The following is a 14,994-nucleotide window of genomic DNA, read 5'->3' as shown; positions in this document are numbered from 1 at the left end:
AGTAACAGCAATATGATGTGGGGTATGTGTTTGCTCACCTGTTCATCTTAAAGATTCATTCTCTTGTATTTTAGGATCTACAGCTAGAATATGGTCATGGTCCTCAGGGTGGCTACTTCTTGGGTGCAAATAAGTGAGTAAGCAATGGCATTTTCTGTAATGTATATTCACTCAAGGCTGTTTTAATGTAAGTTCACAAATGTGTGTTTAAACACATCAGTTGAAATGGATGTAGTAAAATGTCAAGCATATATCAGTTATGATTCCAAAGTCACTATTTATTTATACAATATTAGTAATTGATACAGAATTACAGCACTTTTCAGTATTTGAGGCAATGTCGATAGTACTGTCTATATGGTGCTGTGAGTCTCCTTTCAAGAGCTGTTATCTTGGTCTGCTTGTTAACAAAATGTTCTGCATGGTAGGTGTTAAGAGCACAATTTTAGCCCATCTAGTAAGTACCACTGCTCTTCTTTGAAGTTCCTATATGAAACCCTTCCTAGTGTTATAGGACATGAGGAGTGTTCAATTATAGAGGCTTTGAAAAGTAAAATTTACCTGTTTCAAAGACATTTAACTTTATAGGTTTAATAATTTTCTTGTATTAGTCATGTGAAATAGTTTTCAAAGATATCATTCATTTCCACCCAGTTTCTTAATTTCCATTTATGCATGTCAGAATTAGGATGCTTACCTTTGCATTGCTAAATCAAATCATATTTTAAAAATGCAGGAAATCTAAGCATAAAGCATGCGGGTTTTTTACTATCTTTTATAGATTAGGAAAATCTATATACCAATATCTTTAGAAATCCTGTTGTTTCCTATTCCTGCATTTCACCTGTTATTCTTCTGTCTGTGTTTTCAAAGACACAAAACAATGAATCTATTCCAGCAGTAGTTGAATGCTCTTGTTACTTCAGCTTTTTTTAATGATTTTCTTGATTAGTGTGGTTTTCTTTGAAATTTGATCAAGCTAAAACAGCCCTTGTTTTACAGTACAAGGAACGAGGGCGACTGTACTTAATAGCAATACATTAATAAATGCAAACGGAAGTGTACTGTGTAACTTGGAAAAGTGCAGCTCTGTTTGTTTGTATGTAGATGTTTGATTCATGTTCTGAAAGCTAGCTAAAATAATATGCTTTACGTTATTTGCTGATAGAATCATGGGAGCATTTGCCTTGGCTTTTGATAATTAAGATTGTGTGCCACAATTAAACTGTCTTCTTATTCTTATTTAATGCTGAAGGAGTCTCTTAAAATCAGTTGAAGAAGAACTGCATCAGCGGTAATTCTATTCTTTTTTTCCTCTTGTGTGTTTCAAAGTCATTTGCACATTGATTTCTTCTGTCTGTCACAACTAGTTCTTGTTTGTCCCTGTATGTGCCAAGATAAGGGAGAGGCCTAGTTGTCTGGAATACAGCTGTGCTTTAAAGAATAATAATGATGATAAAAAGCTAAAAGACAATAGTCTGTAAAAGGGGTAGTAGCCCTTTAATCTCTTTTTTTTCAGTATCCAAATAATTTTATTAAAACTCACTCAGCCATAGTACCTTCTTCATTTTCTTAGGGGACACGTGGCACATTTAGAAGATGATGATGATGCAGACGATGATGCTAAACAGTAAGTCCTCTTGTAAAAAAAAAAATATATATATATATATATATATATATATATATATATATATAAAAAACCTGGTACTTGAATAGAAGAAAAAATAATAAAATGCTGAATTCAAGATATATGTTTAATGTTTTTCCTAGGTTACATCACCAAAATTTTGCTTATTGTGCTGATAAACTTGTGATAAATTAAGGGGAAAAATCTTGTTCCTCACATGATATAGTTGGCTTTTTGTTTTCTATTTTTGAACAAAATCTGTGTACTTCTGTTGAGACAGTAAATTATCTCACCCCTGTCCTGGATGTGTCTTTTAGAAATGATGACTATGTAAAGCTCATAAAGAAAAAAATACATAAGATATGTGTTACCATCTTCTCTAGATGACTGAGGTTGTTCTGTCCGCATTCTCAGCCAGGAGAATGCTTATTTAGGTGTTTGAGGATGTTGGAACAGAGAGAACCAGCTTCTTGTGACTGCTAAGGCAGTGTTGATAGGCATAGATTAAAGTAATTATGCTCAGATTTAATTCAACTGATACAAGTATTTGGGGGCATTTTCACTTGACAGATGAGCACCGAAAAAATTTCCAACACACAGCAAGTATGTGGAAATTAACATTCTTAAATAAATCCGATGTAAAGACAAAAAAAAAAGATGCCGTTGAGACAGATTCCTTGTTTAGTTTCCCGTTAATGGATAATTTTGAAAGCTGTTGCTTCATACCAGAAACCTGTAAAACATGCATTCTCTATCACTGGACTATTTACCCCTTTCCAGAGAAGCAAATATCTTCGTATTTCTTTTCTTGAGGTATTTTACTCTTGTTCCCTTGTAACAAAGGTAGGACTTTTATCACCTCAATGAACGTGAGGGACAGCCCTCTTGAAGAAGGGTAAGGCTACTGATCTTTATAGTGTCTGATGTCAGCTAGGTGACAGTACTTTAAACTTGCATTGATTAATGATCAACTTCTCAAAACACAAGTCTGTTTGCTGTTTGGTGCAAGTGACATTTACAGAAGAAAAATTATTTTAGTCAGTTTTAGCAAGCATTTTTCCCTTGCTAATTCCTGGAGAAATTCTTCATATTTCGTTAAGTGGCTGTATAAAGACATGATCAATTACATTGTTTGTCAACAATATGAAACTTCCAAGTGTTATCTTCAAGGGGAAGAGAGTGATAACACCACTCATTGATCTATTCTCCTGCATTTGGACCAATCTAAGAGCCTCCTTTGCTCATAAATGCATAGACCTTGCTAATGATAAATCAGGCTTCCTTCACTGTAGGATGAAACGGTCCCCTATAGCTCCATACTGCCAGATCTACTCTGGTCTTCACCGAAGATACTCTGGATATCTGCACTGCTGTGAGCCAGTTCAGCTTGGTTCCTCCATCTGTATTAATCTCTAGATGTTTCTTGTATACAGCTGTGTCCACGTTCATTTTTGCTTTGTTTCTTTTTCCCCCCCCCTTTCTTGCTCTGTTTGCGGGTAGTATCATCTACTTCAGTCATGTTCTGGGACCAAAAAAGCACCCCATAGCTTCCAGAGAGGTTCTGATTTGTCTGACCCTAAAGACAGTCACAGCTGGTGGTACGAAAATGTCTTGAGAGTTTTGTGTCTTCTCACATTTTATCCCTAGTATTCTTTTTCTACTGAGAGGGCCTAAAATTTTCCTGTTAGCACAGCAATAAGCCTCAGATGCCTCAACCTTGACTCAGATGGGTTCTGCATGTGCCTGTCTCCTCTTGGTATCTGTTCGAGCCCAAAGCTCTGCTGCGGTGTGATCAGCTCAGTCTCTCATAGCTTTCTCTGGAGCCCACTGAAGATTCAGGGCTCTTGTTTGCTTTATATTCTGTGAGATGGAGCTGCAGTTGAAGAGCACATGTGACATTGATAGCTTCTTCCCTCAGATCCAGAACACAAACAATGAAGCAGCTGTCCCCTCACCACTCCAAACTGATGCCACTGCATGACTCCAAAGCTGGATGATTCATAGCAGCAGAGAATACACACACTTCAGGGAATAGTACAGAATTCTCTCCTCAATTAAGGATTTCGGTTCCTTGATACTTCTTTTTTTCTCTTGCACGCAGCTAATCTGGTCATGCTTGAACTTCGTGGTTATGCAAGTTGAGAAGGCAGAGAGTTTTGATGCACTGTCCTGTGTGATCAAAGTGCACGTGCACTTTGCTGTTGAAACCAGGGCACACAGTCCTTTGTACAAACATCTATCATATTTGGCAAAAGCTTTGACTTTTTTTTTTAACTGGGTTTGACTGCCCAGTAACACTGTGGTGGCTGTCCGAAATGCAGAGAAGGATGTGAAAGAAACAGAGTGGAGCTTGGACACCCATGACTCTGAAGATTTCAGCTTGGTTCACTGCTCAAGGTGATTGCCACCTTCATTGTGACTGACGTACCTGTCACAGGGTAGCCTGTTCTCAGAAGTCTCTTCCAGCTTCTCTAAAATAAAAGCAGATAAGATGCTAGAACGGAAACTCCTGAGAAGAATGATGCAAAGCAGGCAAGCTGTTGAGCTGTAAACAAGCAAACTGATAATCTTACTACTTGGATATTCTCCTGAAACTTTGGAACGTAATTTAAAAATAAGCAAAATATTGTGCAAGAATGTCAAGTTTTCACAGCTGTATTCCTGATTTATTTAATGGAAATAATTTTCTGTTCCAAAAGGTTAGGAAACAGGACACTGCAAAAGTTTGTAAAAAACATCAAAATTCTAGGAAATTAAGATTTAAGAAAAATACAGCATATTTTTTAAAATGCAAAACCAACAGAAGAATACTCCTGATGCTTCAGCTTTCTTATTTCATGCTACCTTGTACTGTTGAGCCAACCTGCTGAATGATTAAGTTAAATATATATTTCCCAAAAGACTTAACGTGAAAAAAGAAACTCGCGGAAGAAGGAGGGGAGCGGGGAAGAAAACAGTAGGTTAGCTGTACATTGCATTTTTTCTTCACTTTTGTTTGTAAGGCTGTTCTGAAAAGTTTGTGGTAATTTTTTTCGAGGAACAGTATTCATCAGTTTTAACTCCCCATTGCCTTAGGTATTTACAAATGGCTCTCTAGAAAAGCTTACTGATATCCCAAACTTTTTTCCTCTCAGAGTAAATATCTGGCCTGCTCTGCATCTCCTTGCTTTTTTTCCACGCAAGCATGTCCAACAAATCAGTTCATGTCATTTGTGCTCTCAAGGATCTGTGATGCTTGAGTTTTCTGGTAGTATATGTGGTACACACAACAATAAGAAACATGTTTGAAGGTATTCAAGTACAATGCAGTTATTTTGATATAATAGTGCTGTTTACAAGTTAATGGTGTATGTATAGGAGTTATTTGGGTAGAATTTATAGAATCCTGTATCCTAATCACTGCAATATGAAATTCAAAGAACTATACCAGACAGCGCAACCTGTCGTGTTTCTTTTCTTTACAGTGCCACTATGAAACCTAAAGTACCACCTCCTTTACCACCAAAGGCAAGTGAGGGGGATTTTGTTGCCCAGAATAAAAGGGACGCCTTTAAAAAAATAAATAAATAAATAAATAAATGAAGAAATGCTGATGGTTCTCTGAGGTGAACCGTGACTTGAGGACTAGAATCAAGTTTCAAGTCAAGTGTGTGTTCTTGGGCGGGGGGCTGACCCATATGTTCACAGCCTAGCAAATGCGCATAAAGTCTTGCACTGTATGGTACATGAGTGGTGATCTTTAGAGGTGTGCCTAGATCACATTAGGTTTTGCATGCAATCAAAGAGTAACTGAATCTTCTCATACTAAAGTTACCATAATACGAGCAGAATTAAAAAGAAAAAATAATTGTCAGATTGCTATCAGTTGGCTAGGCAAAAACTGCAGGTTTGATTACTCACTGTGCTTCACTAATTATCTTTGTATAACTGAAAAGGATTTTACAAGCAGCTTTAGTGCAGCCAGTGTCTAAACAATGTTGTCCTTTGTGACTGCACTCCCTATTTGGGGTTCTTTACACAAATTTCTGGCTGTGTCATTGTACATTCCCTAGTTTCTACTTAGATGTCTGGTTTGGTTATCAGTAGTCATGAACAGTGACGTTTCCGTATGTCCAATAATTGTTTAGTGCATAACTTAAATATAATTTTAAATTGGATTTTTTGTCATGACAAGATTTTTCTTTATTACTATTCATTTCCTTTTCGTGTGTTTTTTTAAAAAAGAAATCTTCATAGCAAAACGTTACTTTATCGATTTACTTGTGAAAATTCCAAGATCCTAATACTTAATGTCTTTCTCACCAAGAAGTCTTTTTCTATTATGTATTTGAGTCTTTTTTATTATGTATTTATTACGACTATGTCTTTTCAGCCTAAATCCATCTTTATCCCCCAAGAAACTCACTCTTCTGAAAATGATAATCAAGGGACAATCAAGAGATGCCCAACATCTGAGAGTCCAGCAAAATCTGCATCTCAAGTTCCACCCAGACCACCCCCACCACGGTTACCTCCACAGAAATCTAACGTTTTAGGTAAGAGTTACATCAAGAAGTGTGCAGGAGGTATTGCGTCGATAATCTGATGTGATTTCATTTCTACATCTATGCACACATTAAAACATGCTGGGTGGGTGGGTGTTTTTGTGGTGGGTGAGTAACTGAAGGTGCATTAAAATTAAAAAAAAAAAAAAAAAAAAAAAGCACAGAAACTCTTAGGAGGGTAAAATGTACTTTCAAATAAAGCCACTGACATGATTCCTTGCTGATGTCAGTGGTGACATAGTTCCTTTTCTAAGCAACGTGCTCGTAATGTAGTATACTGAGATTGTCACAGGTAATAAAAATTTTCCTGTGTGTAAGTTTCGGATTCTTGCCCTGTGTGTCAACTGTTATGGTAATTTGATATCTGTAAACATGTCAAGAATATAGTTTTGCTTTCCAAGTTAAATTTTTATATGTAGTGAACAGGGTTAGGCAGTATACCAGGTAATAGTGCTTATTTGCTGCTTGCTCAGGCTGTTCCTTTGATGCTTTTGTTAAGGTCTAATGCTCTGAGTGCTGTATTAGACTGGCTTATTTTAAGCAAGTTTGCTGTCTGACTCTTGTTTAATATCTCACTAGGTCTTCCTTGCTATATCTTTATTACTGCAGTTGTTGTGTTAAGTCTTTCGCTGTAACACTCAAGTATCTAGTGCTGAGGAATGCCTCGAGGCTACTAACTAAAAGTCAGTAATTGAATTGTTAGCTATATCCAGGCTGCTCTTTAGATATTTTAAAAACATTTTTTCCTTATAACCATGACTGCATCCCTTTCTCTGTCCACACTGGCTTTGTTACCTTAATTTCCAAACACCGTGGGCTGAGATTGCATGTGGCTTTATAGATGGTTATGTGTGCATGTGTGGGGAACATGTATGCTTTAGAAATATGGTATTGGACCATGTTCTTGCATCAATGGAAATGACACATCCAGAAATTTTGGCCCTTCAAAACTGTTCTTAGGCTAGACTACTCTTCAGTTTAAGGCAGAAGAACACATTTTTAAATCTGAATTTCTTTAGGTAATGGCTTCGCTTCCGTACAATTAAATGGTGAAAGAGAGGGATCACCACATCAACAGAATGAAGATAGAGACACTAATTTTTCAAGGAAAGAAAAGAAAGAAATACTGGTGGGTATTTAAGCTTCTAGATGTTATTCTAATGTCTCAGCTGCTTTAAATGAGCAACGGAAAGGAGCAAGTATGCTTTTTAGAGTAGAAATAATGTTGGACGGCATCTTGTTTACTTTATTCAAAGCACATTTTTGCTAGATCATCTAGTTGTGATACAGTCTTATGCTGAAGTTTGAGTCAGTATTTGTCAATAGAAACTAAAATAATCGTGGGTATACAAGGCTTGCTTACATTCACATATTTGAGAGACGTGTAATGAGAGGGAGCTCTTGCAAGAGATGTAATGTGCTGTACTGAGTAATGACTACATAAGCAAATGAGGAAATTAAGGAATATGCTGCCACCTGATGGCTTGCTGGAGGATTTGGCTGATCCTAGAAAGGAACAGCATCAGGGCTGTTCCCAAATGAGTCCTCCTATCCCAGTGCATGCATACAGCATTTTGGGTGTTCAGGAGGGAAAAAAAGAAGAACTTAAATCTGGGGAGGGTTGTACAGATACCTGAGCTGCTTGCCTACTGGCATTTGGAGCACTAGGTTTCAGGGTTTAGTAGTTTAGGTGCAGTGTCAAACTTGAGCTGTGTATATTCATGTGAAGTTGCCCTCCTGGAGAGAATGCGATTATATACCATCTGAACCAGCTGTGGGCTGAAGAAAGGGAATATTCCTCATCCCTTCCTCCTCTTCCAAGTGAGTTTTTTTCTTTCGATCAAACCAGCACATGGCTTCCAGAGTGGTTGCTTCATTACTATTATATAAAAGTGGAAGTGGGAATATGAGATAAAAGAGTGGGAAGCTTGTTCAGGTTTCCCTGTTTCAGAAAAACTGAAACTGCACCTTTTGGTGGCTTCTTCTGAGACTGAAATGTAGTGCTTTTGAGAGAAGTGAAGAAGAAATAGGTCAGAAACCTAGTGAACATTTTTGTTTTGTTTTAAGGAACTGCTAGCAATACAGGTAATGCTTCAGACAGTATAATTTCCTGAACTGCTTTGAACCGGACCTTTTAAATTGGATGTTTAAAGTTTTCTGTGTTTTTGTAAAACCTATTTCTTCAGAAGTGTTGTTACTAGAAGGAATTGATGTTAATACAGAACAATGAGTTTAGTACCAATTGATAGAGCTTAACGCTGCTTGAAGTATTGAACAGTTGAACAATTGCTAGAATATTGCTTAAATTACTGGATATAACATTCTTTCAAGCATCATAACGTGAGAATGCTGTGTAAGAGATTATGCAGACATTCAATGAGGAGATATTAAGGAATAATAGTAGAGGTTTTAACGAAGGGAGATGATGCTCCTGGTTTGGGGTGTGTGGTCAGTAGGGGAGGGGTGGTTAGCAAAGTTGTATGGAAATAAGGAAGTGTAGGTTAGAAGGAAAGTCTGTAGCCTAACGTCATGCTCAAAAATAGGAGTGTAGACAAAGCTCTGCCATGGATTTCAGATCTGGTATGTGACATTGAACACAGCGATGTGTCCCAGAAGGTACCTGGTGCCTTCTATTACAAATATGCAACAGAAATCTTTATCGTCTAAAAAAAATCTACAGGGAGGGTTTTATATGTATTTATGTAGATACAAATACAGGCTTTTTATTTTCTGTTAATGTAATTATGCTTGATTATTCACTAACTGCTTTTAACAGCCGTGTACATTTTTAATATACATTTATATTATGGTTTTGCTGTAGTGTGGGGAGACAATATGCATGTCCATGCATATGTGCACTTGTGAGTATAAACAGTTTTTTACCTTTTATTTTCTAGAAACCAATTAGTAATGGCCTTCCTCCCACACCTAAAGTACATGTGAGTATTACTGAGACATAGAAATGTATCTTTAAGGCAGGATGTGTTTTCTTATTAAAGCTGAGAAAGTATACTTTCTGAATATTTGTTGTATTTAAAATTTTAAAAAAAAAAAAAAAGTGTAAAAATATCTCTTGGAAATGTTAATCCACAGGTATAGCATTTCAGAAGTCACAGCTGAGTTTGTGCTAAGTAAATTCTGGAAATTTTTTGGTTCGTTTGCAACATTTAAATAGAAATGAGAGTTCTGTGACCATAAATTAATTTAAAGTTTACTGAAGGTACTTACTGATCAGTCTTTCCCTGTAGGATGTAAGGAGCTGATGCATCTCAGGAACTGCAGACATAACACTAAATTCATACTGTGCAGCTGTAGGTTTCGGAACTTCTGAACATAGCATTCGTAGATGCCTTAGGGCTGGAAATAACTTGCTACAATCACATAAGTGCACCTTCATAATGTAAAGCAAAGTAGAATTTCATTGTAATACTTCTGTGGACTTGTCATTGTGCTTCTAGCCAGCTCTGCCATCAGAAGAACTAGTCTCTCCCTTTTCTTGACCATTTGTTTCTGCCCTTACCACTCTCCTCCTCGATGCTGGAGTGTGCATTCATGTAGTTGTGCAGGGAGCCAGAGAAGGTGTTTTTAAACCTTTTGGTACATTACTCCTAAGCCAGATCAGTTTCTCATCTTTACATAAGAAAATGAAATAGCTACAAGGATGCACAATGGTAGATAATATTATTTTTTGTTTCCTAACCATTTTAGGGGAGTAGGAATGGATAAGGCAGGAGTCCTGCCTCTTTTTCTTACAACTGTAATATCTTGCATAAATGCACGGGATTGTTCCCGAGCTCCAAATTCTTGATACGTTTAACATTGGTTATCGATGTCAACCCTGTTTTAATAAACTCAGTGCTAAACTAAATACATGGCATAAATGTGTGCATGTGAAACTAGTGGATGATAGCAATTTTGAAATACTCCTGGCACTGAAAAGAACTGAATCGCATCATGGGGAGGGAGAGATGAGGTAGTTGGTGATGGGACTGAGAAAAAGGGTAGAAAGTCTAATAGCCCGAAGTGTCGAGTCATACGTGTTGTACTCTTGCTACAAACTGCATGGACAAGCCATTCAGAGACTGTCAGCTGCCAATGTAGCGGAGCTGTAAAATAAACTAACTGAATAGTAAAACTTCTGAAGCTGATCGGATGAGTCCTTGGTGTTTGACTGCCCTCTGCATGTTCTCTCATCTTTGTGGTATTAATTCTGTGGTTCTGCTGGGTCCTTCGTAGGGTTAGAAACTTTCCCCTCTCTTCTTCTTCCCTCATCATATCCTGCCTTTTATGTATAATCAGTTTTTTCTAACCTTCCTGTTAAGTATTAGAGACTGATTTGGCACTTTCACACTCCTCTCTACCTCCTGTGTCCATCAGCTGCCAAATAATCAGTTGCAAATCTGTATGCTGCAGAGTGGCAGGAAGTGTTTTGCTTCTCACCGCTGTCTAAAGTAGCGAGATGTTCTGGGTCTCTATAATGGTATCTATGCATGGCTGTCTGTGACTCGAGACACTTGGTTCAGATTTCTTAATAACTTGCTCTGGTTGTGCGTGTTTGTTTTTTGTTTTTTTTTTTTTTCCTCCCCTTCCTGCCCCCTGCTATTTTTGGATGGCTTGCAGTTCAGGGGAGATGCATTAGGTACTACCTCAGAGGGGATGCCTTGCCTCCTGAATTTCCTTCCAGACTTGAATGCCTCCATGGCAGCAGGCAGTTCAAGCTGCCTTGCTTTGACCTTTTATTTTGTGTTTTTTTTTTTTTTTTCCCCCTCAGCCCCAGCAACTGAGTTTAATAATTTGTTCTGCTTGATTCTCAGCTGTATCCTTGGGATTTGTTTGCTATTTAGAGATGATACCCTCAGGCTCTGTTTACTGTTCTAAAGCATTTATAGCAGCATCTTGGCTCTGTAGGCTTCTCAGAGATCAAGGCTGAGAAAGGCCAGAGGAAAATGGCTGGTCTCATCTGTTTTCTACCCATTCCTTCTTTCTTAGCCATCTTCATGCTGCAGAACTCAGCTAGGTCTTAGCAATGAGCAATAGCTTCCTCCATAGCCTCTCTCTCCAGTGATTGGAACAGGGTCAAGGAGAATTGCCTAGCTGCTGACCAGAGCAGCAGAAATGCTTTGTTTTCTCCAAGAGATCAGAGCCTCGAGTGTCATCTGATGAATTTCCAGTTGAGTGCATTCAGTGTCCTGCATGCGTGGAAGGCGGCTTCCATAAACAGTTCCAAAAATCCCTTTATTGTTTTTCTTGATATTCCCCCCTTCAAACTCCTTGATGCCAAGGGATTTGACACCATGGAAGCTGCGTGTACATTGAGGTCACTCTTTGTCAGTATCTTCTCATTCTCCTGCATTGTCATCTGTGTCTTATCTCTTATGTTCTTATGTCTGCAGAAGGATCAACTCATTGTCTAGTGAGCAGCCAGCTCCCTCCTTGGTACTGAGACTTCTGCAGCAATACTACCAGTGCTGAGGTCTTTCCACTTTTCTTTGTGCCATGGGGTCTTTCACATTTTGCTGTTCCCATTAATTGAATTTTTTTTCTCGTGCACTAGTAAATACAGACCAAGTCATGGTCTTCATGATAGTGATGCAAGAGATGGATGTCCAAAGCCCAAAGAGGGGTCTAATTTCTGCTGCTTTTAATTTTAAACAGTTAATTCTGAATTATTTTCTTTGCTTTTTTACACTAAACTGCATTCAGAAGGTACTGAAATTTGTGCAGACTTTCTTATTCAGCAGAAGTTTAACAAAAGAAATTGTTCAAATGTTGACACGAGAGCTATTTGTTAAATTCATGAAGTATTGACAAAGTGAAAACGTCATTCCATAGCTCTGTATAGAATATGCAGCTTTGCATAAAGGTGATGTCTGCTCATATTTGGATGGCAACACTTACTTAGGAGTGACTTTTATGTTTGCCCGTCTTTTGGTAAATAGTTGCATTTCACTTTACTACTTGTTTCTACCGTATCAGTTCCTGTTATCTACTGTACTATCAATCAGGTCTGTTTCCTAACAAAATAGGATGGGTTGTTGTGATGTTCAGGGAAGAATGGAGAAAGCCCTGGCTTCTGCTTTTCAGTCATTGTGATAAGAATTTACTAATTATTCTTATAGACATCCTTGAGTGCTAGTGCTTCATTAGGGGGAGGATGGAGAGATGGACTATAATATGCTATGCAAGACTCCTATTTAGCAGGCAAACTGAAGTTAATTGGATTATGCTAAACAAGGAATGGAATCTTCTACCAGAGGTTTTCCTATCAGTACTGTAAATAAATCAACTCAGAACAACGAATAGGAAATCCAAAACTAAGATTTTAATTGTGGCATGTCCTCGAGTTTTGTTTCATGTTTGTGAAATATGGCAAGAATAAAACTTCACTTTTCAGACTGTTTCTAAAATCACAGAAACCAGGAACCCTTTTCAGGTTTCTCACATGTGTAGGAAGTACATGCTTAGACTAGTAATTTAAGAGCTACTTCAGAAATGCTCATTCTGGTATGTTTGTTCAGAAGGATCTTATAGACAAAGTATCACTTAAAAAAAAAAAAATTCTATTTGCCAGCATATTGTCTGGATGAGATTATTTTCCATGTGGCAAATGAAGCTACCCTTAACTTGTTAATACTTCAAAATCAAAATAATCCCATTGGAAATGTTGTAGATTTTTATTAATTTATTTTTACTTCTACAGATGGGTGCTTGCTTTTCAAAGGTTTTCAATGGCTGTCCATTAAAAATTCATTGTGCAACATCATGGATAAATCCAGATACAAGAGGTAGTATGTTATGTCGATTTTACCTATTTTGTCGTCTCATAGGCTTTCAGGAGTGTTTAGATAAGTACGACTATTCCCTTTAAAGTAACTTTATTTATGTAAGCAGTTCTTTAATTATACCACTGTTGTCTCAAGTACAGTGTGTTTTTTTTAAGTTATATTGAAGTATATGGGGCACAATTTTCAGCTTTAATTAAAAAAGAATAAATTGCATGCTAAATAAAGGCAAAGAAACATCTTTCTGGTTGTGACCCAACTCTTCTCAACATTGTAGTCCAAAATATACTGCTCCTAATTTATTTTTAAAAATCTGACTTCCAGAGGTCCTACTTGAGATTTATTACTTCATCATTTTCTTCTTGTTTGTTTTTCCCCTAAATCTTCTTGGTTGTACAGGTTAGTTTGGTGCATCTCTCTTCATTTTTACATACGTTTTAGTGCTTCATTAAATTGCCTGATGAAAAGGATAATTGGTAACACTGTACTCATATTACCTGCAGTTTCACCTTCTGATTATAGGGCTACATAGACGTGCTACTGAGCCAGTAAGCAAAAAAATACTTAGTGCTTTTTTAGAAACTGAAATTGTGAAAGTCAGTCTTTGCTGTTGACATCTTCTCAATATGAGATGCCTGCCTTGTTTGGCTGTCCAAATGCAAACAAGGGTATTAATTAACTTCCATTGTAATTGCAATAAGCAACAGGTGAATCATGCTCAAGAAGTGATGCACCCCTCAAATAGTGAGAAAACTTTCCAGTCAATACTTCAGTCAGTTCTTCCTTGTGGTTGTATTACTGCTGGTTTTTTTCCCAGTTAGTCACAAAAAAAACCTCTTTCAAGTCTTACAACAGCTTCGTAAATTTAAGCTTCCTTGGTGAGGTTATATTTTCAGACACCATAACTATCATATGTCAGTTGATTTCCACATGTGCAATTGTTTTAGTTTAGTTTTGATAAAGGTTTGGTAAAGTACTGCATACACTTAATTTAAAAAAAAAAAATCAATATTGCTGGATTTGTTTGTGTTTGCAGATCAATACTTGATATTTGGTGCAGAAGAAGGTATTTACACGCTGAACCTCAATGAACTTCATGAAACCTCAATGGAGCAGGTATGTTTCAGTTCAGATACTTTTGTAAAAACAAAAAAAGAAGCAAAAAAACCCACCACCATCTTTGACAGTTTTTAGCCACTCGTATTAATGTAATATAGTGCTTCTAAAAGCTGTGTTTACTGCAGTTACATAGACACTGGTTACACTGAGATTTGACTTGTTTACTATACATTTCAGTCATATATTGTTTTTTTGTAGGTTAAACCATATTTAAGTAGGAGGCCTGCATATATTAATGCATTGAACTTCATTTTATTGCATTATCCTGGAGTTAAATGATTTGTTCAATAGTATGGAATTTCCTTGACATGTTTTGTATGAAGGTCTCTTTTTTTTTTTTTACTTTACAAGATAGGATATTTACATCAAGCGTTATGTTTCAGCTACAAGGAAATGAGAAGATCCTTTAAATGCTAGATTCCATTCTTTCAGTCTTAAAAACAGTTTTGCTGATGAAACTCAACTTACTGAATCCCAGTTAAAACTCTGTCTTTGCAGAATCTGATAAATAGTAATTTTTTGAGGGGATAGTGGGGAGGGGGAAATGCCAATTGCAGGTTTTTCTATATGGTGACTTCTCCAGCTCTTTGGTTAATCTCTAAGAGACTTGTTTTCTTTCCTGCCTTCTCCCTAACTTAGGGAGCTATGCATCTGCCATCAAGATGGAGGAATTTGCAAGGACAGCCTTCACACTGTAAGCTGGAGGCACTGGTGTTTGTTCATTTTCCAGGGTCCAGACTTTGTAGAGATGTCTGTTGTGTTGAGAAGGCGGCTTAGGTAGCTTGCACTGAGCTCCATGTAACCCATAATCATACTGGTGCTTGAGTTAGCTGGTTAAAACTTAGCTCAGGTACCTCTCTGCTGCTGCAGTGCAGTTGTAAAACATGCCTTGAGGAATATCACTAATGCAATAATTCCTGCA

At 37.3% G+C, this 14,994-nt stretch overlaps 1 protein-coding gene across 4 annotated transcripts in view; it reads left to right on the top strand.

Annotated features, from left to right (window-relative positions):
* The window catches only part of MAP4K3 (mitogen-activated protein kinase kinase kinase kinase 3), an 81,295-nt gene that overhangs the window by 46,440 nt on the left and 19,861 nt on the right, over positions 1-14,994 (top strand). For 2 of the 4 annotated variants that reach the window (XM_035552890.2, XM_035552889.2), the window contains exons 15-23: positions 75-133; positions 1,256-1,294; positions 1,577-1,630; positions 5,092-5,134; positions 6,000-6,162; positions 7,191-7,300; positions 9,069-9,110; positions 12,872-12,956; positions 13,990-14,069. In XM_035552890.2, the coding sequence (XP_035408783.1) occupies positions 75-133; positions 1,256-1,294; positions 1,577-1,630; positions 5,092-5,134; positions 6,000-6,162; positions 7,191-7,300; positions 9,069-9,110; positions 12,872-12,956; positions 13,990-14,069 (675 nt within the window). The remainder of the gene's footprint in view (positions 1-74; positions 134-1,255; positions 1,295-1,576; positions 1,631-5,091; positions 5,135-5,999; positions 6,163-7,190; positions 7,301-9,068; positions 9,111-12,871; positions 12,957-13,989; positions 14,070-14,994) is intronic. The other 2 variants (XM_035552893.2, XM_035552891.2) reach the window with 1 other exon arrangement.

Source organism: Cygnus atratus, chromosome 3 (assembly GCF_013377495.2).
Source record: "Cygnus atratus isolate AKBS03 ecotype Queensland, Australia chromosome 3, CAtr_DNAZoo_HiC_assembly, whole genome shotgun sequence".
In the NCBI taxonomy this organism is placed as follows: domain Eukaryota; kingdom Metazoa; phylum Chordata; class Aves; order Anseriformes; family Anatidae; genus Cygnus; species Cygnus atratus.
This window is presented reverse-complemented; position numbering and strand designations above follow the sequence as displayed.